General features: G+C 54.3%; 1 protein-coding gene across 1 annotated transcript in view; it reads right to left on the reverse strand.

The window, feature by feature from the left end:
* Positions 1-2605: 2605 nt before the first annotated feature.
* EFCAB8 (EF-hand calcium binding domain 8) overlaps positions 2606-27038 on the reverse strand; it is a gene marked incomplete at both ends in the record, with an annotated part of 30787 nt that continues 6354 nt past the window's right edge. The window contains 22 exon segments of the mRNA XM_079944623.1: positions 2606-2620; positions 2946-3001; positions 3004-3115; positions 3119-3149; positions 3974-4044; positions 4810-4951; positions 4953-5035; positions 6188-6301; positions 7671-7826; positions 9213-9364; positions 9690-9757; positions 13446-13576; positions 15585-15658; positions 17633-17657; positions 17661-17757; positions 18292-18376; positions 18597-18702; positions 21413-21624; positions 22526-22590; positions 23973-24316; positions 26139-26149; positions 26289-26441. Of these exon segments, the coding sequence (XP_079800749.1) occupies positions 2606-2620; positions 2946-3001; positions 3004-3115; positions 3119-3149; positions 3974-4044; positions 4810-4951; positions 4953-5035; positions 6188-6301; positions 7671-7826; positions 9213-9364; positions 9690-9757; positions 13446-13576; positions 15585-15658; positions 17633-17657; positions 17661-17757; positions 18292-18376; positions 18597-18702; positions 21413-21624; positions 22526-22590; positions 23973-24316; positions 26139-26149; positions 26289-26441 (2303 nt within the window).

The following is a 27038-nucleotide window of genomic DNA, read 5'->3' on the forward strand; positions in this document are numbered from 1 at the left end:
AGGCCCCACTCCGAGAGAGATTAAAGTTTATTCTTCACGCCCCCGGCCCAAGTCTGAGTGTCCTCTGGCCCCGAAAAGTGAGGGTGGGCTAGGGTTTGATGTCTGAAGCTCAGTTAGCAATTATCAATCATGTGCTGGGTACCCAGGCACCCTCACAGCAGCTCCATGAGTCCCCATTTCACAGATGGGGACAATGAAGTCTCCAAGCAAAAAAAAAATGACTTGCCAGAAGTCACAGCCAGCAAATGGCAGCACTAGGATTCAACCCCAGGCAGTCTGATGCCCATACATGACCCAGCTTCCTGGCTTCAAGTCAAGCTCTGCCCCTGACCTGAGTGTGACCTTGGGCAAGACCCAGCCCTCTCAGTCTCTCCATCTGTACAATGGGGACAGAATTATGGCTGTTGTATCAGATGATGTGGGAGATGAGAAATCCCACACTTGACCATCACAAGAGTGTTTCAGCATCACTGATCATTACGGAAATGCAAATCAAAACTACCATAAGATACCACTTCACGCCCATTAGGATGGCTATCATCAAAAAAAAAACCCAAAAAAACAAAAACCAGAAACAGTAAGTGTGGATGAGGTTGCAGAGAAACTGGAACCCTTGTGCACTATTAGTGGGAAGGTGTGTACAGCCACTGTGGAAAACAGTAAGGCAGTTCACAAAAAAAATAAAAATAGAATCACCATATGACCCAGCAATCCTGCTTCTGGATATTTACCCAAAAGAACTGAAAGCAGGGTCTCAAAGAGATACTTGTACACCCATGTTCATAGTAGCATTATTCACAACAGCTGGACGCAACCCAGGTGTTCATCAACAGATGAATGGATAAACAAAATGTGGCCTATACATATAACGGAATATTATTCAGTCTTAAAAAGGAAGGAAATTCCACAATATGCCATGACTTGGATGAACTTTGAGGACATCATGCTAAATAAAATAAGCCAGTCACAAAAAGACAAATACAGTATGATTCCACTTCTATAAGATACGTAGTCAACTTCATAGAGACAGAAAGTAGACAGGTTGCCAGTGGCTGGGGGAGGGGAGAACGGGGAGTTAGTGTTCACTGGGTACAGAATTTCAGTTTTACAAAATGGAAAGAACTGTGAAGATGGATGGTGGTGATGGTTACACAATATTATGAATGTATTTAATACCATTGAACTATGCACTTTAAAAAGGTTAAGATGATAAGCTTTATGTTACATGTACTTTACCACAATTTTAAACCTTGAAAAAAAATTATAAAATATCTGAAATCCTGTAAAGGAAAAACTCTGGGTAACTTTAGAAACATTGTAAGAAAATTCTATAAATTCTGATAGCGTGTTCCATGTCATCACTGTATACGATTAGAAATGCAGATGTAAATATTTTTTTGTTCCTGTTCCCTCAATCAGTCACTCATTCCTTATGTGCATAATCTTTGTCATAGCTGAGTCTCACCTGTTCTAGTATTTACATAAGAGCTTATGGAAGTACTAAAGCCAGTATCTACTGTGAGTATCTATCACGGTTCCACCCATGGAGCTCTCAGCACAGAGCATGGCACACAGTAGGTGCTGTGTAAATGATGGGTAAATGATTACCAAGGTAAATGATCACTGTTAACCTCTGGCCCCAGGGGGGTGATAGGAGGTCCAGTACTCGGGGACGGGGTGACGCTGTGCTAGAAGCGGGCCGGCTGCTCAAGCCGCAAAGGCCGGCTGCTCAAGCCGCAAAGTCCACAAGGGAGGGACTCCATACAGGCAGGGGGAGGCAGGTGGAGAGGCTGGCAAGGGTTCAGCTGGACATTAGGAGGGCGGATAAATCAGAAATACACTATCTCCTGGGAGAGCACCCCGGACAGGCCCTTGTCCTGCAGCAGAACCCATCCCTCTGGCCATCAGGCAGGCTCCTCACCAGCCCCTGGGAACCCTCCAGCACCCAGTCCCAGGGCCTGCCTCTAATGGTCTCCATGGTCAGGGTGGCTTCAAGGGGTCACCTCAACCTCCTGCCACTCCCTGCCCCCTCCCAGCAACCAGTGGACCTGGGAGCTATTCATATGCAACTTGGCATTATTTCCATAGTTTTTATGAGAACCGGCCTCGTTATTAACAAGAATGTTTTTTTTGTTTGTTTGTTTGTTTGCGGTACGCGGGCCTCTCACCGTTGTGGCCTCTCCCGTTGTGGAGCACAGGCTCCGGACGCGCAGGCTCAGCGGCCATGGCTCACGGGCCCAGCCGTTCCGCGGCATGTGGGATCTTCCCGGACCGGGGCACGAACCCGTGTCCCCTGCATCGGCAGGCGGACTCTCAACCACTGCGCCACCAGGGAAGCCCTCCAAGTATTTCTGAGGTATTTTTTAATCTGAAGGGAAACTCCAAAGTGTAAAATAGATAAAAAGCTGAAGTGCTCTGGAGAAGCCGCTGTAATAGCCTCCAAGCATCTCTCCACAACATGTCTGGAAAACTACTGGACGGGGTGACCCCGAAGGCCCCTTCCAGCTTTAATCTGCAAAGATATGGTCATTCAGAGACTGTATGGCTTCCTAAGTCCTACCAAGAGCCCAGTGAGACCGGAGCAGTAAGCTGTAGTAGCGATGGGTCAGAAGTGAGCCACCTTCAAGGGGACAGTAATCTCGGGAGAACAGGACTAGCACCACCAGGCTCTGGAGTCAGACTGCCTGGATTTGGATCTATTACTTCTTGGCTGTGTGACCTTAGGCGAGATGCTTAACCTCTCTGTGCCTCAGTTTCCTCATCTGTCAAATGAGGATAATTATAAAAACTACCACCTACGTCCCTAGCTCCCAACCTCCTCCAGAACAAGCCACCACCATTCCCTCCACTTCCCAGGGTGTCCCCTACCCACCCCCAAGCCCTACGTGGTTCTGGCCCACAGCTGAGAGAGAAGGAAGAGGACAGCTTGTTTCTGTTGACCTTACCCTCTTGGGCAGCGAGGGCAAGGGGCTCTGAGAGGCGTTGAAATGGAGGATGGGCCCGAACATGCGATGTTCCAGAAGAGGATGTCCCCATTGTAGGAGGAGGTTCCAAGGAACTGGTTCTGGTACCTGGCCATGCTCAGGACATCCTCCGTGTGGAAGGTCTGCCAGTGTTAGCACAAGAGCATCGGCTTGGTCTTGTGGAACCTGCACACATGGCCAGAGGCAGAAGGGCTGAGAGCTCAGCCTCACTGGTCTCCTGGGAGACCCTCATGGCCTCTAGGATTTGGAGCGCTGACCCAGAGGAGGACACTCCAGAGGAGGTGTGGATCAGGGATGAAGCTCTGCCCTGCGACTGCATTTACTAAGCACCTATTATGTGCCTGCTCTAAAGGTCCGGTCCTAGGGGCTTCATATACACTAGTCTTACAGATGTGCCCCATTCAGACACCTGAGTAAGGATTCAGGTTGAAAGAAGGGGAAACCATGGGCCTAGAAAAGCCCTCTGAAGAGGAAGGGACCCTGCACATGCTGTTCCCTCTGCCTGCAACGTCCCTCCTGTCCCTAGCCCCTCACTGCCTCACTGAGACCCCTCCTGCTCACTCTTCAGATCCCACTCCACCCGACATCCTCAGCTGACCCTTTTCTGACGGCCCCTGAGACTAGATCAGATTTCTGTCCCCTCCCCATAGAAACCTGTACTTTTTCTTTTTTCCATAGCACTCAACAGACTATCACAAATGAAGTTATTTGATTAGTGTCTGCCTCCCCCTGGGAGCTCCAGGAGGATGAAGACTCCATATGCTTGTTTATGCCCGTCCCCAGCACCTAGTACAAAGCCTAGAACATATCGGCTGCATGGAGTGATGAATAAATGGACAGATGAGAGGGTGAAGCAACAGACATCACCCAGCACTAACTTCCTGCTTGGTGTTCCAACCACCAGCAAAGCTAGGAATGGAGGAACCCATCTGAAGTCAGGAGAGAACAGTTAGCTGCCCTCACCTCCCATGTGCACCCTGGCTACTCACGTGAAATAAGTGATTCTCTTACTCCATCCGGTCACGTAGAACACTTTGTTCATACGGACGATCCCACTAATCTGTTGAAGTTGAAAGAAGACAGAACTCTAAGGTACCTCAGAGGAAATGGCTCCAGGCCCCAAATGTCTTCCTAATTATACCAAGCAAGAAATCAAAACTCCCCATAATGATGAGAATTCCCTAGATGTGATACCACCATATTTTTTTCAGAGTGCTCTCACATCCCATTATCCATTTGATGGACTTGGAGTGGGCAGATTGGGTAGGTATCCATGTCCCTCTTACAGGGGGATAGCAGGGAAACAGACAAGTGACTTGGCTAAGGTCAAACGACTGAGTGATAGGATCTGGGCCAGTCCTCCAAATCCCCGGCTTCTCGGCCAAGTGCTCCTTCTGGGTTGGTTAAAGGACTGTGTCACAGGGGTTACTAACGGGCTCAAGTCCCAAAGTGGGACTGCTGCTTTGCACTTTGCCACACCCACAGACCATCCCTATAACCCTGGCAGTCATTTCCCAAACAGGGGTACGGGTGGCTCTGAATCATGTGACCCCACTGCTAGCAATGCCATCCAAAGCTCTAAGAGGTAGGGTAAGAAGTGCTAACACACCAAAAGAGCAAGAGTAGCTAACATTTGTAGAACACCTATGAAGGACAGGCCCTGTTACCTGTCTTCATTTTTTGCACAAGGACACAAAGGGTCAGGCAGGCACGAGGCCAGGCAGTCTGTGTGCACAACCTTTCAGAGAGGCACGGACAATAGCATGTCCCAGGGTCACAGGAGCTGTGAGGGGCCCCCAGGCCCCAGCTGATGGACCAGACTGACCTCCATCTGGTCCGGGCTGGGGAAGGTCAGCAGGCACTCACCAACGCTGGAGTTCCACATCTTCGTGGCGCCATCACGCAGACCCGTGAGCAGGCAGGCCTCTGACTCATCCAGGGGCGTGGCGGTCAGCTCCACGTGCTGGTCGCGTCACGGAGAACTCTGTCATCCTTTTGCCCATCACAACCTCCCACACGCTCACCACGCCGCTCAGGCAGCCGCTCACCACCTGTGGGGGTGCACACAGCCAGGGCTCCTGGAGAGGAGAGGGCCCCCGCTCCCAAGGGCAGCCTCCAGCTGGCGTGACTGCGGGTAGCTCCGCTGCCACTCTGTGTACCGAGAAGACAGGCGCTCTGGGCCCTCCTGCTGCGGGATAAGCCACTCTTGAAAACAGGCTTTCCTCGGCCCTGAGGCCCACGGCGGTGCAAACAGGCACAGTTTTTTCAGAAGGAACCAGTCTGGTGAAATCCCCTTCAACTCAGAAATGGCATTTATCAGAATCTATCCAGAGAAAATAATCTCTAATTCAGAAAAAAAATTTACTGCAAAGTCATTAATCACGGGGGATAGAAAAAAACAACAGGAAATACACTAACTGTCCCCTAAGTAGGGAAATGTTGAGTAAAGGTACATCATTCCACCTAAGGCGACAACTATTACAATGAAACAGTAACAGGTGAGCCTACTTCAGACCAACCTTCCTGATGAGAACATCTAGAAAGCTGGGGAAGGGGAATTTTTTGAAACTGCTGGAAGGCACTGAAGAGCCCTAAGGTATAAGGGATGCTGGTGCCAGGGGTCCGAATGAGAGGGAAACCCAAAGAGGTGAGCTCTGGCCTCGCGCAGCCAAGGCCATGCTGCAGCAGACGCAGTGGGGCCAGGAAAGGGGTCCCAGCGGCAGTGCGCAGAGGGCCCAGGCGCCCTATCTATCCCCACACTTCAGAATCCATGTTCCCAGTTGCCCTGCCCAATGCAGAGATCTCTACTCAGGACCAGGGGGCTGTCCACAGCCTGGGCCTCCCTCCCCTCCCACGATGGACAGTGCTGAACCAGGGCTTCCCTGGAAATGGCCCCCAGGAGCAGCACCCACACCCACCCAGGGAGCCTCGAAGAGCAGCTCACACCTTGTGTTCCATCTCACACTGTATAAAGAAGGCTGCCTGTCCAGAACTGACCTGGGGTGGTAGCCAGGGGCGCACAGGCTCACAGGAGTTTGGTGACCCGCTGACCACGTGGTGGAGCTCCTATCTTACCCGGGGTGACCCCTCTGCAGGGTTGCTGCTCGCCCACCTCCCACTGTCCTGCACCACCACCCAAGCTATGAGCGTCCCGTCCCACCCCACCCCCTGCTGGCCTCAGAGACGAGCTGCTGACCACTTACCTGCTTGAAAACCTTGCTGTAGAGGATGGCGCACAGGGGCGTGCTGTAAGTCGTGGTCTTCTCCTCTGCTCTCCCAGGCCCCTGCGTCTCCAGGTACCCTTTTAGGATGCCAATCTACAGGTGAGGAGGGGCAGACAGTTGGGCAGTCAGAAGGGGCCTGCCCTCAGTGATTTGCCCCAGGGAGAAACTTCCAGTAACCTGAGACATCAAGATATCCTCAACTACACACAGGCTTGCTGATAGCTCACCCCTACTCCATGGCCCCCACTTCCTGAGATCAGGGCTCCCAAAGCCTCGTGTTCCCACAAGATCAAAATGCAAGTCCAAGGTCCCTTTTATAACTTCTGAAAAGCATAAAGCCTCAATCTGGTGTCCCCTCATCCAGGAAGCCTTCCCTGACTACCTCTGCCTCAGGCTAGGCTAAGGATCCTTTCTCTGTGCTCGATGAAGCACCTAGCACACATCTCCATCATAACACACGGCATTTTCTACTAAAGTTATGTGTTCTCCTACTACCCCATAAGTTCCTTGAGGGATGGGACAGTGCCTAATTAATATATTCTCTGCTCCTGACAAAGAGCAGAGGGCTGATAATGTGTGATGATTTGAAATGAACTTCAAAGGTCTATTTAATTCAACAAATGCTGGCAGCCAGTCTGACACTCAGCAGAGACGAAGGAACCCACCAACTCCCTTCTCAAGAAAAACCTGCCACCTGGGAGAGCCAGCCAAGGGCACAAGGACAGCGTGTGTGTCACCGGCCAACAGAGGGAAGGAGGTCTCAGTGGGGCTTCCCCTTCCTCCCAACCACAAATGACACCCTCACCGCCCTTTCTAGATAGAACCTCCCCCTCTACTGGCTGCTGATTGTCCTTGCAGTCCCCTCAGCTCCCATCTTGTCACAGGTCCCCCTGTCACCCTGGACGGTCAGCCCCTTGTGCTTCTCCCAGGCTGTCCTGTCCTCCAGAGTCAGGACAGACCTCACATGGGCACCAGCTAAGTCATGGCTCATAGACAGTGTTCACAGCAGGTCCCTCCAGGCTCTCTCCTTCAGAGGGGCTGCTCGGGGGTGGGCCCTGCCCTCCTGGGCTTCACAATTTGGCAGGAGGGACAGGCATGTAACCACGACAGGACAGAGTTATAAGGGCCGTGATCAAGGGGAGGCAAGGGAGCGTGGAGCGGTGGGGGCGGGCGGGGTCTTCTAAGCCAGCCCGGGCCTCAAGGTGGGCTTTGAGGAGAGTCCGGAGGATGCACGGGTCAGGAGGACAGCAGCATAGAGGGTGACCACTGAGGGCCTAGCAACAGTCCCCCAGGAAATCCCAGGAGACGAGAGCTTTGAGGACCAGCCCACAGAGTCTAGCAGCTTTGTCCTCATGGCACGAAGCAGTCTCAGGACGGACGGGATGTGACCACCCCTCGGTGTCCCATGGGACTGCAGAACACGGCTGCAGCCCCTCCCCTCTGGGTGCAGACACGGTCCCACCTCCCTCTCGTGCAGCGCTGAGTAGGTGCTACAGATGAGGCTGTCGTCATCCTTGTGGAAGTATGCGCTGGTGATGGGGCAGTGTCCCAGGGCAAAATGCTTCCCGCAGAAGGACTGGAGGCATTCGTAGTCCTGCATGTCCCACACGCGAATATTCTGCGGGGGTGAGAAACAGGCAAAGAGGCCAAGAGTGGGTTCTCGGGGATGCAGCTGGCACCTGAGGCCTTGGGGTTCTCCTGGGAGCGGGGCCAGGGCACCCAGTGCAAGCACTTCCAAGACACACCCACCACGCTAAGTGACTGCCATGGATCACAGCCCTAAGACAGACGCTGTGCTTATGCTCAAATGAGGAAACCGAGGCACGCCCCCCGCCCAGCCTCCCCCAGGGTCTCTACCCTGCTCGAGTAGCTGCTGCTCATCGGCTGAGGATGAAGACCTCACAGGCAGCACTTGCCCCTGCAGACCCTCACTAGCTCCCACCCCAGCCTCCCTCGAGTAAAGCCAGGCAGGGCACAGAAAGAGCTGCCAACATCATTGCCCAAAAGGCTCACCTGTTCCCCTCGACTTCCTCCCAGGTTGAGGAAGTGTCCCCAGAGGGGCCCCGTGGAAGTCCCTCCAGGACACTCCTCACTCGGGGCGCCAGCAGCAAGCTGGACACGGCATGGGCGTGGAGTCCACAGACTGCCGTCCACACCGTGGCTCTGCCCATCGCTGCCCATGAAGGTTTGGGCAAGTCTACTTCTGTCCCCGACCCCTCCAGCCTCGGAGCCTTCATCAGAGGTGCCGATGCCCAGCTCCCAGCGCTGCCAGGAGAATTCCAGACAGTACCAAGTGTGGGGATGTGTGGGCAGCGTGGCCTGGTGAACCAGGGCCCTGCCAGCTCCTGATCTACTGAGTCCCAGAAGACACAGACTTGTCCCCTGAAGGAGGGCACCTGGAACCATTGGCCTGCATCCCCCAGCAGGTAGGGAGAGACCCTAAACCCACAGCTCAGAGAAGCAGAGGAGCGGGCCTGATCAGGGGAACCCCGGGCATTTGAAAAAGGTCTAGTCAGGCCCTGCAGCCAGGGCAGCCAAGCAGTGGTCACTGGGAGAGCCGAGAGGAGCAAGTTCGGGTCTGTGGGGAGGGAAAGGCTCACATCTGTTGTACACCTACTATGCGCCAGACATTCCTCTGCTCTTTCACCAGCAGCTCTTCTCTAAACCACTCAACACCCATTCTCTGGATGAGGAGACTGAGACCCCATAAAGGGAAGGGCCCTGCCCAACTCTGGTGGGCTGCTCAGAGCTGGGCTCAGGCCCCTATGGGGGTGGTCAGAGACCCACGGCCCCTTCATGGTGCCACCTGGGGTACCTGCCTCTAGGCCTCAGGCCAGGGTGGGACCATGGACAGGGAGGTCACACCATTGCCCTGGGCCTCAGGCTCCTGCCAACTGCAGCCAGCTCCCTGGCTGGCTGAGCTCGATCGTTCTCCCTGGGCCAGCATCTCTGCTGGGGAACAGGAGCTAGTGGCGGGCGTCAGGGCCGAGCTCCCTGAGGACACCTTGTCCTTGGAGATGCTGAGGAGGATGCTGCTGTGCTTGCTGTTCACGAGAATGTGTGTCACCGAGGTCTCATGCCCCTTCATCAGCCACACAGGCTTCTTCGAGAAGAAGGGGTTCCACAGGCAGATGAGGGGGTCATGGCCACCAGTCACTGAAGTTGAAAACCGGGTATCAGCCACTGGGGGCCTGCGCTGGGACCTTGTCCTGGGGCCAGGTCTCGGACTCCAGCCAGGCTCGGCAGGTGGGGGGTGTTGCTATGATCCATCCCTCTGCCTCTCTCGTCCCGCCTCCTCTGCCACCATGCCAAGCAAGCCCCTGTCACCACTCCACCCCAGGTGCCCAGGGGCGGGGACCAGAGTGGCTGGCGGCAGACGCTGCAGGGCCTCCGCCTCCGCTCTGATGGGCCCCACCTCCCCAGCAGCCCTCACCCTAGTTCCGCCAGACCAGCAGCCTCACGTGATACAAACGTTACTTACCCAGGACATTCTTTTCTGGGCAGTAAGCAAAGCAAAGAATCCCTTTTCTTAAATTCAGCACTGAAAACCTACAACAGCACAGGGGGAAGGCTGTGACCGGAGGCCTCGGAGAGCCTCTGAGGCTGGGGTGTGGAGGAGCTAGAGGCAGGGCCGCCGGGAGGCCAGGGAGAAGTCACCACGTCTCCACCCAAGGAGAGAGCGGCCCCCAGAACCCTGCCCTGGGCTCACCCTGCCCCCGAGGCAGGGCCAGCACCGCCAGCAGAGCGGCAGCCCCCGCTCAGCCCGAAACCAGCAGTACCTGGAGGAGACGCCCACCTCTCGCCTGCACATGAAGGCGAAAGCAGCCGCGAAGCAGGAGCAACTCCTGCAGCTGCACCACGCTCGCCTCGCTCCAAGGGCAAACCTAACTCGATCTGCACCTTCACTATACTATACATGGGTGGGAGACGGCTGTCCTCCCACCCATGACACAGACCAAAAGGTGGAAGGGGATCCCCCAAAGGCTAGGGGAAGAGAACAAGGTGTCCCTGCTACGTGCTGGTCCCCGTGCTGGGTGCTGTCTTGTGAGTCACCTGGACCCCTCACACAACCCTGAAGACTGTCATGAGCCCTGTGCCGTGATGAGGACACAGAAGGAAATAAAGGAGCTTGCCCAAGGTCCCATGGCTGGCAAGGTGGGGGGGGGGGGGGTCAGTGTTCAGACCCAGGGTGGGCGTGGCAGGGAGAGGCAGTAGGCTCAGGAACCAGAGCTCCAGGACAGGAAACGGTGTGGCAGGGCTGGAGGCCCGGGGGATGGGCGATGGGGAGCCAGGAGGCCGTCGGGGTGCTCAGGAGGGCCAGGGGACCCAGGCAGGGCTTCTGGGAAGATCAGGGGAAAGGTCAGGCCCAACAGCCCTCACAGGCCCCAGAGCCCTGGGAGCTCTGTGCCTTGCGTGTGCTATTCCCTCACATCCACACATCCTGCCCCGCCAGCTCTTTCCACTCAAACTCTCCCTTCAAAACTCAACTCCAAGGCCTCTAACGCAGCATGCTCTCCACTGAACTTGCCCCTGAACTGCACCTCTGCTACTCCCCAGGGAACTAAGCTTGGTTATCACCCTAGAGGCTCCCTCTCCTGCGCTCTCATTATTCACCTGGGCCCCAAATCCTCTTTGTTCACATCCCACCACAGCCCAGGGCCCCCTCGTTTCTGCATCAGCCTCCCAGGAGGGCCTCTTAACCTCCCCCCTTGCTCCCACTCCCCTGAGCTCCCCACTCCACAGCCAGAAGGATTCCTCTAAAAGTCAAAACTTCACCAAAAAACCCTGGTCAGGGAACTAAGATCCTGAATGACGCGCCGTGTGGCCAAAAGAAAAAAGGACATTAGAAAACTTCAAGAAGAGCATACCAAATACCTGTATTGTCAAACCAGATAAGTCTCCCTCCATGCTTATGTGTGCAGAGAAATGTTCTGGAAGAACAGTCACAAAACGTTACTAGAAATCATTTCAGCCTGATTCACCCATTTATTCAACAAAGATTTCCTGGCTCCTATGCCCTTCCAGGATGACCAGAGGTGCAGACAGGATGCCCTTGCCTTCACTGGAGCTTTTCTTCTAGAGGAAAACAGCCTGTGCAAGTAAAGGAACACAGGGACAGGGAGACGGACATGTACACATCATGGCAAGTCCTGCAGGGAAATAAGCAGGTGGCTTTGACATGACGGCTGGCTGGAGGAGACCAGGTCTCTGCACAGATGGCTGCTGTGCAGAGAAGGGACTGGAAGGTCAGAGGGGACGAAGGGAAGAAGTCTACAAGGCCACTCCAGAGGCAGAATTTGGGTTGGCAGTGCCAGGCCCCACCTGCAGAGGCTACACCCCAAGAGAACATCACCAGAACAAGAGACCAGCCAGCAGTCAATGGTGCCACCTGCTGGCCAGTGTGTGTACTTCATACAGACAAGAAGGAACGGGGTGTGTGCTCATGTGTATAACTATATTCTGCAACCCACCCCTAAAATATATCTCAAATCTCTCCGTCTCCACGCCAGGCAGACTCCAGACCACCATCACATGTAGTCTGGATTATTACAATGACATCCTCACTGGTGTCCCCATCTCCCCTCCTGCCCACATACGTACATTCCACTTGCAATAGAGCAGCCAGAAGGATGCTCCCACACACCAGAGCACACCATTCCTCAGCTCAGAACCATCCTAGAACCTTGTCTATATCTGATTTCAAATAATCATAAAAAGATATTTTTGAGACACTTGGGTAAAGATTAACTTGGACTAGTACTAGTGATATTAAAGCATTATACTATTTCTCTACTTTTGTGTGTTTAAAAATCTTTCATAATAAAAATGTTTAAAAAACAAAAACAAACAAAAAAACAGGCAGAGAGGAGCAATGCAAAGGCTTGGGGGCAGGAACATGTGTGAGCCACAAGGGGGCCCCGTGTGGCTGGAGTGGGAAGGTGGCAGGCAGACCAAGGAGCCTGTCATAGCCTCCTGCCCTTGAGACCCAATAAAACAAGAAGCTGAAAGACATATCACAGACATGAGGTAATACTCCCACCAAAGCAGAGAGATGGACCTCGGCAAACCAGCTCCAAGCAAAATCCCACCACACCGCCCCACTCAAACCACAAAAACCAAGACAGAAGATTCCCCACCGCCACAGGCATACACACCCCGCCTCCAACCTGCAGTTAGTTCTAGGACTTGGGGATTGGATAAGGGAACGGGGAGAAAAGCCCACAGGATTCCGGCTTTATTTTTAGTGCTTGAATTTTTTACATATGTACGTATACCTGTGTGACTAACAGTTGAGTATTTTTTTTTTTTTTTTTTGGCCGCACTGCTCATCATGCGTGGTCTTAGTTCCCTGACCAGGGATTGAACCCTCGAGCCCAGCAGTGAAAGTGCAGAGTCCTAACCACTGAACCACCAGGGAATTCCCAACAGCTGATTTTAAAAAATAAAAAAGACAGAAGATGAAAAGATGCCCCCTGGGGTAGAGGAATCTAGAATGAAGGAAATAGATTAGAACCATCTCCAAAGAATTAATGTGGCCAACTAGTGAACACACGCTATGTACAACACTCACTCATGTAAGCCCTGAGGTAAGTGAAGGGCTATTATCACCCCCTTTTACAGACAAGAAAACCGAGGCTCACAGAGGTGAAGCAACTCACATTCATTCCTTCATTCAGAAAACATTTTTCTGACTGTATCCTTACACTATGTGCTAGCTTCTGTGCTGAGTTTTGTGTATAAATTGGTGGATAACAGAGGCCTCATATTTTTGCTGCTGGTGGCAATGCCAGAATGATTAAAACCAGATTCCATAAAAGTTCTTATCACAGGGAAAAAAATGCACAACTGTGTGTGGTGATAGATGTTAACTAGACTTGTGATCATTTCACAATTTCAAATCGTTATGTTATGCGTCTTAATATAAGCTTAATATAATGTTATATGTCAATTTTCAAAACTGACAACCTCAATTTAAAAAAAAACAGACTCCAGAGCCCATGTTCTAACCACCACACCTCACTGTTGGCCCACAGGACACACAGTGCTTCCTTGGACCCAGCATGATCCACAGGACACGGTATTACTGCCCACAGGAGATGCCACTGTCCCGGAGGCAGGTCCCCTCTCAGGAGGGATGGCCACCTGCGGCTGAAGTGAAGCCAGAGTCCCGGAGTCACTGTCACCACCCACCCCCTCCCAGCCCCACCACCTCTGCCTGGAGACAGGTGCTCCTTACTTGAGGCTCTCTGGGACTTCGGGCGGCAATATGGTCAGCACCAGAGAGGACTCCTCGATGGCTGAACAGGAAGCCACCAGGTTCAGCTGGGGGATAAACTTGACCTGTTGACACCAGTTGGGGTGGAGAGCCTGGGAAGACAGCAGTGGTGGTGGGAGACCCAACCCAAGGACGGTCATCCGGGCCCAGCCACCAGATGGGCTGGAGGGGCCAAGAGATCCCCAAGTCTATGCCCCTCTAGTTATCACAGCTCTGACAAAGTGCTCCAGCCCCACAGTCCTAGCCCAGGTCATGTGATCAGGGGTGTGTGGCCACCATTTATCAGTGGAACAGGTTACAAGCACTGAAATCTGCTGTTAGGTGAACTCTCGCTTATAAGTTAGAGGACAGGCAAGGTCTGGCCCATCCTAATACCACTGTCTGTGGCCCCATGCCAAGGGGGAGGGAGGATGGATCCAAGTCCGCCTAGTCCACAGTCGCTGTCATCCACGGGGCGCCCACCATGGGTGAGCCTGCGCTTCCCGGCCCCACCGCTGTCCCTGTTTGTCGGGAAGTGGTTTGCAGTGAGCGAGGATGTTATCTGGTACAAGTTGGGCGAGATTGGGACTTCCCCGAGACTGGGACTTCCCTGGCGGTCCAGTGGTTAAGACTCCGCGCTCCCACTGCCAGGGCCCGGGTTCGATCCCTGGTCAGGGAACTAAGATCCCGCAAGCCGCGTGGTATAGCGAAAAAAAAAAATAAAGTCTGGGACCCACAGGTCAAGGGCATGGCCTGGCTGGACAGGTTCTGTGTTCTGGCCCAGTGCTTGGCCTCCCAATCTGGAGATTTTCCTCTCCAAGACAAGAATGGAGGCGAGGTGAGCTGGGTTTTGCATGAGTTGTTTCACCAAGTGTCTGTCGTGGTGAAGGCTGGAGGATGATTTGATCACCAATGGCCAATGACATAATCAATCATGCCTGTGTAATGAAGCCTCCGTAACAACCCAAAAGGTGGGGTTCTGAGAGCTTCTGGGCTGGACAACATGTGGAGGTGCAGGGAGAGTGCAGACCCGGACAGGGCATGGAAGCTCCGTGCCCCTTCCACATACCTTGCCATCCTCATCTCTTCCATCTGGCTGTTCCTAAGTTATATTCTTTTCTAATAAACCAGTGATCTAGTAAAGTAAAACGTTTCTCTGAGTTCTGAGCTGTTCTAGCAAATTAATCGAACCCAAGGAGGGGGTCGTGGAAACCTCTGATTAATGCCAGTGGGTCAGAAGCACAGGTAACAACCTGAACTTGGGACTGGCATCTGAAGGGGAGGGCAGTCTTGTGGGACCCTGAAACTGCGGGCTCTGACGCTATCTTGGGGTAGACAGTGTCAGAATTGAGTTCAATTGTAGGACACCCAGCTCGTGTCAGAGAATCGCGTGGAGATGTGGGAAAAAAACACGCTGTAACGGGTGTCAGAATCCTATAAGCACTGCAGATGAAGGGGTGAAGGCAGAGGCTGATGGAGCAGGGCTGTTCCAGGCTGGCTGGTTGGGGACCCAAGGGAAGTAGAGGGGGGCGTACAGTATGTGGGGGGAGAGCACAGCAGCCTGAAGGAACGGCGTGTGTCAAGGCCCTGAGGTGGGAAAGGGCTTCGTGTTCAGAGAACAGCCAGGTTGCTGGCGTCTCTGTGTTAGAGAAAGGAGGAGAAAGGTAGAAAGCGAGACTGGGAACAAGCCAGGGGCCAGGTCCGCTCGTGTCCTGATGGTCGTGGGGAGCACTTGAGATTTTGTGCAAGACAAGAGAGCTACTGGGGGATTTTGAGCAGAGGAGTGACATGACTGTATTTCTAGCTCAGGATTCCTGAGGCTGCTGAATGGAGAAAGCACTGCATAGAGAAAGGACGTGGGGAAACGGCGAGAAGCCGCTGCAGCCACCCAGGAGGGCTGGTGCCTGAGCAATGAAGGCGGTGAGAGAGACCAGTCACACCTGGGATGGTTTGGCTTCTGCACAAAGAGCGGACGGGATCCAGCAGCTGCCTCCACCCCATCCCCAGAGACCAAGCCCCAAGGGCAGAGACCGAAGGGCAGATCCACCTGCTGCATTTTTGTTTTTTTAACCTGTGTACAGCTAATTACCATGGTTACAGCCAAGGAAAGATCCCACTTACCCTCAGCCGGTAACTTCTATACATAGGGGACTTCTCATTTAAGAGCTTCCGTGTGGAAACATCGGTCCAGTGATCTGATAGGGGAGAAAATCAAGGCCCATGTCACCAGCTCTCCTTGTTTGTAGAATAAGCAAGACCTCAGAAGAACCCTTGAGTTGGTTTGCAACTCCCATGCACCCCAAAAGGCTTTCCCATCCAAACGTTCACTCAAGCCTCCCTGTGTCCTCGTAAGTTCAGTGGGGTGAAGTCGGCACCCAGAAAACAGACCGGGGCCAATAAACACTGCTGCCCAGAGTCCCCCTGCCAGCTCCTAGCAGAGCTGGAACCAGATTTCGGGGCTCCTCACTCTCCCCAGCTGGTTGAGTCTCCATTAGGGAGCTCTGACTCTGCTGGAGTGGAGAATGAACTGAGATCCTGGGCTCTTATTCATTCTGAAAATAATCATTTGGGAGTTTGCCATCATGCTTCAAACTACTGAATACATGCCCCCCCTTGTCTGGCAAATACAAGTTCCAAGAAGGAGAAGTTGCACGCATGCGTCGTAAAGCAAGCGTGTCTGGCGCAGTAAGCACAGCCTTGCCCTCCCACTTTTCTCTCCTTCCACCTTCTAACAAATCCATGAACTGACTGTGCTTACCCCATTTGAATAAGGGAACTGAGGCACAGAGAGGTTAAGCAACTGGATCTAGGTCATACAGAGCTGGTCTGTCCAGCCCCTCCCAAGTCAGCATGCTGCTGGGCCCCCCTTCCTGTTTGTCCCCAGCCTTCAGTCAGCATGTGGCATGGAAGGACTCCCATCCAACACTCTAGCCTCATCTGCCTCCCCTCCAATTTCCTGTCCACCACTGAGCTCAAAGACCACCAACTCCTGTGCCAATTCCCAGGGTGGCACAGAGCGACCACGGTGGGTTGGGTCAGGGCAGGTCGGGCACCAGGGGCAGAGGCAGACGAGACAGGACACAGCAGGGTGCCAGCCCCCTGCTGCGTCCAGGGCAGGATCCACCTTCTGTCCGGCCAGTGGCGGATGCTGCCCCAACAAGCTGGGCAGGAGGTGTCACTGAGGCCTGGGGGCCCCTGGAGCCCCTGCTCAGAAACTCTGGCTAGAAGCCCAAGCGGCCATTCTGGAGTCCTGGATGGAGAGGAGTCAGTGTCCCTGGGGGCTGGGGCCCCCTCCAGATGGACACGGTGCGGCCTGGAGGCCTGACACTGCGGGTCGAAGGCTCGATCCCAGGCAGGGTCCAGTTCAGATATGTCCCCGACAGCCCCAGGCCCCGAGGCCTCGGGATCTCGTGCCCCTAGGCAGAGCAGCCCCAGACAGCATCCTCCAGCATTCAGTCGGTTTGGGATACAGCCTAGCAAGTGGTTCAAGTGCAGGCTCTGGCGCAGACTGCCTGCCTCAGATCTCAGCCACGCTTAGCCACTGTGGGGCCAGTGTAAGCGCGTCTCCCCCTAAACCTCCGGCTCCTCCTCCCTTAACAGGCTGTGACGACAGCAGCCCCTCCTGGCAGCAGGCGGGAACTGCAGGAGGTGACTGCCCAAAGCGCTCAGCACCCAAGGGCTCCGCAAGTGTCCCTGTGCTGATTCACGCTGCTCGTGCGGAGTCGGGCCTTCCTCCAGGCGCTGCGAGGAAGCGCAGCCTCCTGGGCAGCCTCTCCGCCCCACCCCAACACCCACCCACAGGCAGCTCCCAGCCAAGGAGAGCAGAACCCTCCTCACGCCATGGAGGAAGCTAGCGCCACCTCCCCAGGGCCCAGAGCGGGTCACATAGCTGCCACAGGTTCTTTCTTCCTGGTATGAGGAGGGTCCTGAAGCGCCCCCACCTCCGCCCCGGCCCTCACGTGCACTACTTCCCACCTCCAGAGAGATTGCCCATCTCCCCAGCCCCGTCCCGTGTCCCGCTGTCACGCCATCACCCCATCTCCCACAGGCGGCTCTGAGCTGAGCATGTGGGTGCACCGCCTTCCCAGGGACTCTCGAACCGGGAAGCAGGGAGGGGAAGGAGCTCCCAGGGCAGGACCATCTCCCCCCACTCCCCACATCTCCGCTACCCCATCTGGAGGTCCTGGGGAGGATTCAGGGGTTGAACAGCCCATGGGTCACATCGTTGGAGGTGAAGACGATGACATTGCCTTTGGTGTCCCCATAGCAGAACACAGCCCTGTGATAGTCAGACCTGGGAAAAGAAGGAGACAGAAGAGGCCACGGAGCCGGCTGGGTGTGTCCAGTGCAACCCTCCGCCCCTCGCCGGCCTCCAAGGCCCTTCTCCACCTTGGGAGCGAGGGCAGATCCCACACAACTTTCCAGCCTTGACCTCAACAGCTGACAAACGTGGGCCCAGCCGCCCAGATCCAGACCGTTGGTGAACCAGGTCCAAGAGAAATCAGCACTTTTTCTTAACCAGAATAAATGAATCCCTGGTCCTTCAGCTGCTCTTTGTCAAGTCACCCTACTGATGGACCATGATGTTCCCAGAGACACAGCGGGACAGGCTGGGTTTGATGGCTGACTTGGTGAAAGGAAGAGGGGCCAACAACAACTCTGAGGTCTGAGTGACCATGAAAGGGGACCCAAGAGAGGAGCAGCTTGAGGGGAAGAGGACACAGGCACAGAGGGTGGGGATCTTTCCAGTGCTGCTTCCAGAGAGGCTTTCTGGGGGTCCCAGCCCCACTGCTGCCAAGCCCCTGCCCCGGTCTCCCACGAGACTCACCAGTAGTTCAAGGTCAGGACGCAACTGTCCAGATCGATGAAGGTGAAGGCCCAGACACATTTACGGTTACTGATATCAAAGAACTCTGGGGAAGAGACAGAAGGGGAGGCACACATGAACCCAAACCCATGTCCCAGGCCTCAGGAGTCTCTGGTGACAGTGAGAAGCCTCACTACTCACCACCCAGCAATACTCCCAGGGGACTCTAACTCATGCTCACAGTTGGCTGGGTGACAGGGCTCTCCAAGTGCAAAGGCATGGCTTCCAGTGGCCAGGCACCGGCCTGGGGAACCTCGGGGCCTCACCTATCTTCTGGTCGGTCGACACTATCGCAACCAGGTTCATGTTGTGCAGACACACCATGTCGATGACCCGCATCTGCTGGTTGTGGAGCGGATGGATCTGGTAAAGCTGCCAGAGGGAGAGCAGAAGAGACCTGGGCTGCGGAGGCTCCCCGGGAGAGCACGCCAGGAGCACAGCCTCCCCGCAAACCCTCTCCTGCCACCCAAGGCCCTGGAGCCAAGCACAGACCTGGTGTGGAGCCCAGCCTTACCACCAACTACCAACGGTGGGGTCTTGGCTAAACTCCCTGACCTCTCTGAGTCTCAGTTTCCGTATCTGTGAAATGAGCTTAAAGAACACTCATCCTCACAACCCTTTAGGGAGTTTGACAAGCTCATCAAGTTTTAAATGTGCATAGTTTGTGATCCCAGGATCCATTCCAAGAGGCATCTACAGGTGTGTTTGCAGGTACTCACAGAGCAGTGTAAGCAGGAACGGGCACTGCTGCCCAGCTACAGCAGCAACAGGCCAGAGTCTGCCTGGAAATGACGCCTTACAAACCCACACCACCGATCACGGCCCGGACATTAAGAACGCGGGAGCTGTGTACATACAATGCAGAATAGTTGCCTAGACCTGTTACTAGTGAAAAAGCAAGGTGAAGAGCAGCATTATAACGTGCTACCATCTGTGTATTTAAAGAGAAGGGGTCAGTGTATGTACAGGCTGTCCACGGAAAAGCACCCCCAAAGTGGCCACAGCAGTTGCCTCCAGAGAGGAATTAGGGTCTGAGAGAGGAAGACCGACTTTTCCACGACCTGCCCCTCTCTGCCTGAATCTTTTTTCTCTGATTTTTATTGAGATGTAATTGACGTATAACACTGGTATTCGTTTTGTTTGTTTTGTCCAAATCTTGTTTACCACCTGCCAGTGTGGCCTGGTCCAAGTGGCTTATTAACGAGAAACCGTCCTGCCAGGTTGTGAGGAACGAATGGAACCGTGACAGCTAAAGCATCCACGTGCTGCCGGCGTTGGGAGGAGCTGGGCCGGCATGGGTGCCGCCCACCCTGGTGCCAACCTCACACAACCCTTACACAGACAGAATCTGAGCCGGCACTCCAGGCAGGGGACACCACAAGCAAAGGCAAGTCAGCAGAAATGAGCTGCCACGCCCAGGGAAGAGGGGGCCAGCCCGACAGGTCTGGGTTGGAGAGGACGGGCCATGAGTGAGGTGTGGCCAGCGGCGGAACTTGTATTTTACTCCCTGAGTAGCGCCACGCGGGCTCCAAACTGTCCCATCAGAGCTCAGAGCACCAAGAGCAGGGGCCTGAGCTAACGGCTGGGGCAGGGAAAACAATGCACCAGGGCCCCCAAGGCCCCCCTCTGGCCCAGGGCTGGGGTCTAACCCACACACAGTGGAGGTGATGGTAATGCTCATCACCCCCAAGACCCGCGTTCACACCAGAAACTGAGAGCCCTGGGGAGACTCAGAGACTTGCCCAAGGTTGCACAGCTGGTAAGCGAAGCCCAGACTCCAGGGCCTTCCGGCTGCACAACCATGGCCATGCAGTGAGTGCCCGAGGATGGTGCTTGGCGGCTCACTCTTGCCAACATCTACTTGCCAAAGCAGCCCCTCAGGGAAGGATGCCCAGGTCTGTGGGCCTTCTTGGGGAGCCTCCCTCTGTCCTCTTTGGCCCTCCCAGGCTTTGGCCCTCAGGAGAGCTGAGGTGACCATGTTGTAGCCACAAGCAGGAGCTCAGGCTATGATGTGCCCCCCTGATAAGCACACAGAGAAAAAGAGGGGGGAATGTGCCAGAAACGCCAGCCTCGGGAGTACAGGTGAGAATCCCCTTTGATCCCAGGCTACCAAGTGCACCCAAGAGAGTCACTAGAACTCCACACACCTTGGTTCTCTCCCTTGGCAACTGGGGTCAGGGGGATGATACAGAATCCTCCTGCCCCAAAGGATGACCCCTGATGCAATTAGGAAACACTCTGCAGGCACAGAGCATGCTCACTCAGCCTTCTCTGCAGAGCTGGGCCCTCCTCATCTGCTGGAGGACTCTGGCCTGGCCTGGCAAAGGCAAGTACACAGGGGTTTTCCCGAGCATTCTATCATTTACCGCGCTTGGCCAGGAGCTGACGGCACAAACGACCATGACAATGACGATGTCAGCTTATGTTTATCGGGTGCTTGCTGCGTGCCTTGCCCTGCTCCCAGCACCAGGCATGGATTATGTCATTAAATCCTCCCAACAACCCTGCCTGTAGGGGATACTATTATTAACCCCACTTGACAGATGAGGAAACTGATACACAGAGAGCAATATAGTAACTTCCAAGGTCACAGAGCTGGGGGGTGGTACAGTCAGAGCTCTACGTCTGGCAGTTGGGCTCCGGAGCCCATGTTCACAGTCACTGCGACTTCCTCCCTGGTCCAAGCAGAGGATTTGAACCAGCAGGACTTGGTGGTGGAATGGGTGTGACAGAGAAAGGAAAGGAGGTTGATCTCCAACACGAGAACCCTGGTGGATGATGATGCCATTCACTGACCTGGAGGCACAGGAGAAGGAAGCCTGGTGGGCAGGGAGGGCTACAGTGACATTCAATTTGAACAAAGTGGGTTTAGGTTATCTGTTGGACATCTAAGTGCAATGGACATCCAGGTGGAATCCTGCTTTCAGAAAAGAAATGCGAGGCTCATGGTCCCATGGGGAAGCCAGGACCTGCTCCCAGGAGCAAGTGTGGCTGTCTAGCCCACGGGTCCAGAGAAGGAGCCCACTCGGGTCCAGGGCATGAAGGCAGAGACTTTCCAACCACCCACGTGGGCCCCACTCACCCTAAAGGAGCTGGTCAGCGAGAAGGACTCCGACCAGAACTGCAGGATCCCGTCCTTGGTGACAGTCAGGAAATGCCCTATCTTCTTGCGCCGCTGGACTAAGAACTCCACTTTCACAATCTCACACCCATGATTCCTGCGGAAGGTGATAAGAGAGAGGAGCCCAAACCAAACCAGAGCAAAGAGCACAGAGGAGGAAGGACACAGCTTCCCTCACAGGCACCATGAGAAACTCGGGTGAGTTTCTGTGAGACGTGGGCTCTGCCCCTCCTCCAAAGGGGACTGTCACCGCTGACAACCGTGGCCAGAAGGAAAGGAGACCCACATGGGATGCTGGGGTGACACGGGCCTCCCAGAGCAGTAAGTTTATCCCATGAAATAGCCAGTCAGCTTCCTCATGATGGGATGGGCCAGATGTCCTTTCACAGGAAAAACAGCCCACAGGAGGCGAGTGGAGTGGGGCTTGTGAGGAAAACTGCAAAATAACAGTGTTTCCAGCAACTACTCTAGTGCTTAGAGATGGAGGGGGGAATAGGGTCCAAGAACGAGATAAAAGTAGATAAAGGGACAGTGAGAAATCAGGGCCTTGTGAACCCAACTCTTCATCTCCAAAATCATGCCCTGAGCATAGCTAATAGCTCCTGGGGCATGCCTGGCCTCACAGGAAGCCACTGAACAGCCTTCCCAGCGAACTTCAACGCCACCTTCCAGTGGCTTCTTTCCCGTCCCCAAGCTGGCTAAGCCAACTGGCTATTAAAGGGCCAGACACAGCACAGCACACTCTCTCCCACTCGATGTGCCCACACCTCTGGGCCCCAGCGGGGCAGGTGATGTTGCCTCACCCTACAGGGAGCCAGGGGCTAACTGCCTGGAGTTATGTCCTGGTTCCCAGCAGAGCTGGGACTAGAACCCAGGCACCTCGACTCCGACTCCAGCCAGAGCCCTTTCCACACGTTGCCATGGATGTGAGCTGAGCCATGACTTAAGGATAACCCACGTCACTGGGAAATTCTACTGTGTTACAGACTCTGCACGAGAAACGGGGACTCGTTCTCTGGACACGGCTCTCCCCTCTCTCTTGCCCTCAGCCCACGGCTCTGCTCAGAGCCTGACCAATTTTCTCAGTCACCTCTCTAGCCGTCCCTTCCAATTCTGCCTCCTCTGTCAGGGCCAAGGGACTGTAGGGAACAGACCCAAGAGGTGAGAGCTCTGAAGAGTGCCCCAGGAAGCTGTCCCCTCCTGAGGTCTCAGCTTCCTCATCTCCACAGTGACAGCACCTCCACGGGATCAAGGAGATGGTGCGCTGGGTGAGCTTGGCCCAGGCTCAGTCCAGGTGAGCCAGTTTTCAAAGTTACCCCTTCCTGATGGTGATGAAATATTATTTGGCTATTTTCTCCACCAAGCTGGACATGCCCTCCAGGTTAGGAGGTTGAGCAAATAAACAGGAGAAAACAGGGACAAGCTTCTTGTTTCAGGCCCTTGGGATCACCCTGGGGAATCAAACGTCCCAGGAAATAGACCAGCAAAGGTATGACGACACCCAGCAAAGTTTCCATGTAGAAATTTACGGTTGCAAAGTGTGTCATCACTCATATTTATTGGCTATTCCTCAAATCTTGACCAAATTGTTTTCAAAGTTACCCTTCCGTGGTTTTCATCGCACCATCTTCTCTATTAAACTTCAGGTTGGTTGAGGGCAGAGACACCCTTGTGGTCTTCTCCGTGGCCTGCTCTGGGTGTGGTCCCCAGAGACAAACTCACCCACAGCCCCTCTGGTTATAACCAGGCCACAAATGGAGGCCACCACACCTGTTACCACAGGACCTGGCTCCCAGGCCCCGGCCGCCTGCATGGGGCATCTGGTGCCCCAACCAAGGCAGACTCCGGGAGGAGAGCAAGAGGCCTGCAGCAGCCCAGCTCAGGAAGCCTGGGCCCACGGGCTGGATCCACTAGAATGTTCCTCGTTCTTAGGGAGTTTGGAGGGGTGGGGGCAAACAGGGCCAGGGCACAGAGAGAGAAGGAGCCACATGGAGGAGAGCGCCCGCGGGTCAGGCACAAATCAAGGCAGGGACAGGAGCCACTTGCGCCAGGAGTGATGCAGGGGCTGCTCCCGAGGCCCGGTGCGGGCTTGAGCAGTCTCCTGTGATGGCCCTCACTCCTGTCACCTCAAGGGAAAGCCCTGTCCCCGCTATGTGAGCCATCTGTACCCTGTGGATGAAACCACAGACCTGCTCAGCCCCAGCCAGAGCAGGAAGTGGGAGCAGCGTCTATGCTGTGGATACGGAGGGTCCAACAGAGCAACCCCACCACTGTCACTTGGCCTCTCTGAGCCTCAGTTTCCTTGTCTGAAAAATGGGGACACAATGAGGGGCTGCTCAAGCCCACCTGTGGGGTTGTGAGGCTGAAACAAGCTGAAGAATACAGAGCTGCAGGCGTGGTGCCAGGCCCACAGTGGCCCCACAGACAGGCGCGGGGACTTAGGAAGGGGCGATGCAGGGCTGGCCCCAGCCTGGTCCAGACACAACCTTCAGTCCAGGGAGCCCAGGGAGAGGCTCCTTACAGGGGTATGATCCTCATGGGAAGGTGGAAGCGCAGGTAGCACTGGCTTCTCATCATCTTCTCCTTCCCCTTGAACTCACGCATCACGTAGTCCAGGTACTCCTGCTGCCTCAGGAAGAAACGCCAGCAGGGAGGGCGTCGGCCAAACTGGCAGAGCACCGGCTTCCAGTGCCTCGCCCGTCTCTCCCAGCCCCTTCCAAGGGGCTCCGGGAGCCCCCAGAGGCTCTGGCCGAGGGAAGAAGCCAAGCACCAGAGCTGTTCTTGGATCTGGATCGGCAAAGGGCCTCTGTGCGTGCATTTGTGAAGACAGCACAGCAGCGCCTCCCTCAACGCGTTTCTGTAATCCTAGATAATCCTCACATCACTCCACATTTGCCATTGCATCTGAGTCTCTTTATTCACCCCACTTTATGGATAATAAGACTAAGACCCATATAAGTATAGATGAGTTGCCCCAGCTCATATATCAAGAAGTCAATAGCTGGGGAGGACCCATAAGCCAGGCCACGAAGGCAAATCTAGACTCTACTGACCAGCCTCACGAAAATATGGCCAAGGCCGAAATGGGCCACCATATGAAGCTATGACAAGAGACAGGGGACTTCCCTGGTAGTACAGTGGTTAAGAATCCACCTGCCAATGCAGGGGACACGGGTTCGAGCCCTGGTCCGGGAAGATCGCACACGTTGCAGAGCAACTAAGCCTGTGCGCCACAACCACTGAGCCTGCGCTCTAGAGCCTGCGAGCCGCAACTACTGAGCCTGAGCTCTAGAGCCCACGAGCTGCAACTACTGAGCCTGCGCTCTAGAGCCCGTGAGCCACAACTACTGAGCCCACATGCCACAACTACTGAAGCCTGCGCGCCTAGAGCCCGTGCTCTGCAACAAGAGAAGCCACCACAATGAGAGGCCCATGCACTGCAAGGAAGAGTAGCCCCCACTCACCACAACTAGAGAAAGCCCACGCGCAGCAACGAAGACCCAAAGCAGCCAAAAATAAATTAATTAATTAATTTAAAAAAAACAGGGAGTTATGAAGAAAGATCACTGTGTAGATGACAGAGTGCTGGAAACATATTTATTATAGAGTATTAAGAGAAATGAAAACAAAAAACACACATAAAGAGACAGAACGTAGGGGTTCCCTGGTGGCGCAGTGGTTGAGAGTCTGTCTGCCGATGCAGGGGACACGGGTTCGTGCCCCGGTCCGGGAAGATCCCACATGCCGTGCAGCGGCTGGTCCCATGAGCCATGGCTGCTGAGCCTGCGCGTCCGGAGCCTGTGCTCCACAACGGGAGAGGCCACAACAGTGAGAGGCCTGCGTACCGCAAAAAAAAAAAAAAAAAAAAAAAGAAACAGAATGTACATCTATGCTGAGGGGGAGGTATGACAGAGCTGTTAACACATGGGCTCTTGAGGCAAAATCCCTGGGTCTGAAGATTGGCCCGGCTGCTAACTAGCTCTGTAACCCTGGCCCAATTTATTCCTCTCTTGCATCAGTTTCCCAATCTGTCAAATGGAGGTACATTACCAGCACCTACCCCATAGGATTCCTGTGAGGTTTAAGTATAATAATATATAAACTGCTTAGCACAATGTCTGGTGTAAATGCTAGTTATCGTTGTCAGCATTGCTACATCAATACATCAGACTGGTTTTTTGTACTTTACTGTGTTCTTTTGCATTCTTAAATGCTGTACATGCACTGTAGAACATTTAAAATCAGGGGTAAAAAGCATTATTATTAATATGCTCTAAAACCCTGACTTTTTTTTTTTTTTGCGGTACGCGGGCCTCTCACTGTTGTGGCCTCTCCCATTGCGGAGCACAGGCTCCGGACGCGCAGGCTCAGCAGCCATGGCTCACGGGCCTAGCCGCTCCGCGGCACGTGGGATCCTCCCGGACCGGGGCACAAACCTGTGTCCCCTGCATCGGCAGGCGGACTCAGCCACTGCACCACCAGGGAAGCCCAACCCTGACATTTTTTGATTTAACAGCCACTGAGTGACCATAAAGGGCTAAGAGATGTTTGTGGCACCGGCTGGAATCCCCTGAGCCAAATGGGAGGCTGGTGTGCAGGAGAGCCACGTGGCAGGCGGGGGTCCTTGCCGCTCACTGCTGTGTGCTCAGCCAGTCTCGGGCAGGGGTCACTAGCGTTTGTCACATACCCTCCTGTACCCTGGCAGGGGAACAAGCTGCAGTGAGCCCAGCTCACAGGGGTCTCGGGAGGGCCCCCTCAAAGACTCCAAGTGTTCTCTCTATCCAGCAAGCCCCCCAGAGTCTACCCCCCTCTTCAGCCCTCCACGTGCCCCACTGACCAGCCAAGGACTGCACCCTCCAGCCACCTGAAGCAGCGGAGGTGAGGCCGTTACAGTTCATGTCCACCTTCAAAAACAGCGCCTCTATCATCTCGATGGACGCATTGCTCAGAATCTTCTTCACAGCCTTAACGAAAGTCTTCATGTCCAGGGCTTCAAAAGAGAGAAGGAAGAACACCGTCCACTTCACCAAAAGTCCCTCGGCCCCATCACCAGCCACAGCGTTCCTGGGTATCTGGGTGCTGAGGGGGAACACACAGAGGATCACGTTGCCGGGTCATCTTTTGCATCTCATCTGTTCAACATGCGATCACCCAAAAATACTGGCTGCACACCTGCCGCGTGAAAGCACCATGTTGGTCCCACGGCAGTGACGGGGGTGGGTACTAAAAAAGATCAGATCCCATTTCTGAGCAAATCAGACAGACCAGGCATTGAGACAAAGAAAACTGATGAAAACTCCAAAATAAATAAATAAATACAGAAAGAAGAAAAACATAAGTAAACAATGGCAACAAACGGACATAAATAAATTCAAAGCTATAGAGGAAGAGGTGAAACACATCTTTTAGAGGCAATGAAAATACAAACTTGGGCTGGAGGGAAAGATGGGCAGGGGAGAGGCAGAGGGGCTGGGATAAAATTTCTTCCCCTGCTGGGTTTTGTGGCTACAGGGGTATCTGTCTGCAAATGGATCAATTACTCCTGTCTAGATTTTTTTAAAAAGAATCACAGTTTTTAAAAAGAACT

This window comes from Stenella coeruleoalba (assembly GCF_951394435.1).
Source record: "Stenella coeruleoalba genome assembly, chromosome: 15".
In the NCBI taxonomy this organism is placed as follows: Eukaryota; Metazoa; Chordata; class Mammalia; order Artiodactyla; family Delphinidae; genus Stenella; species Stenella coeruleoalba.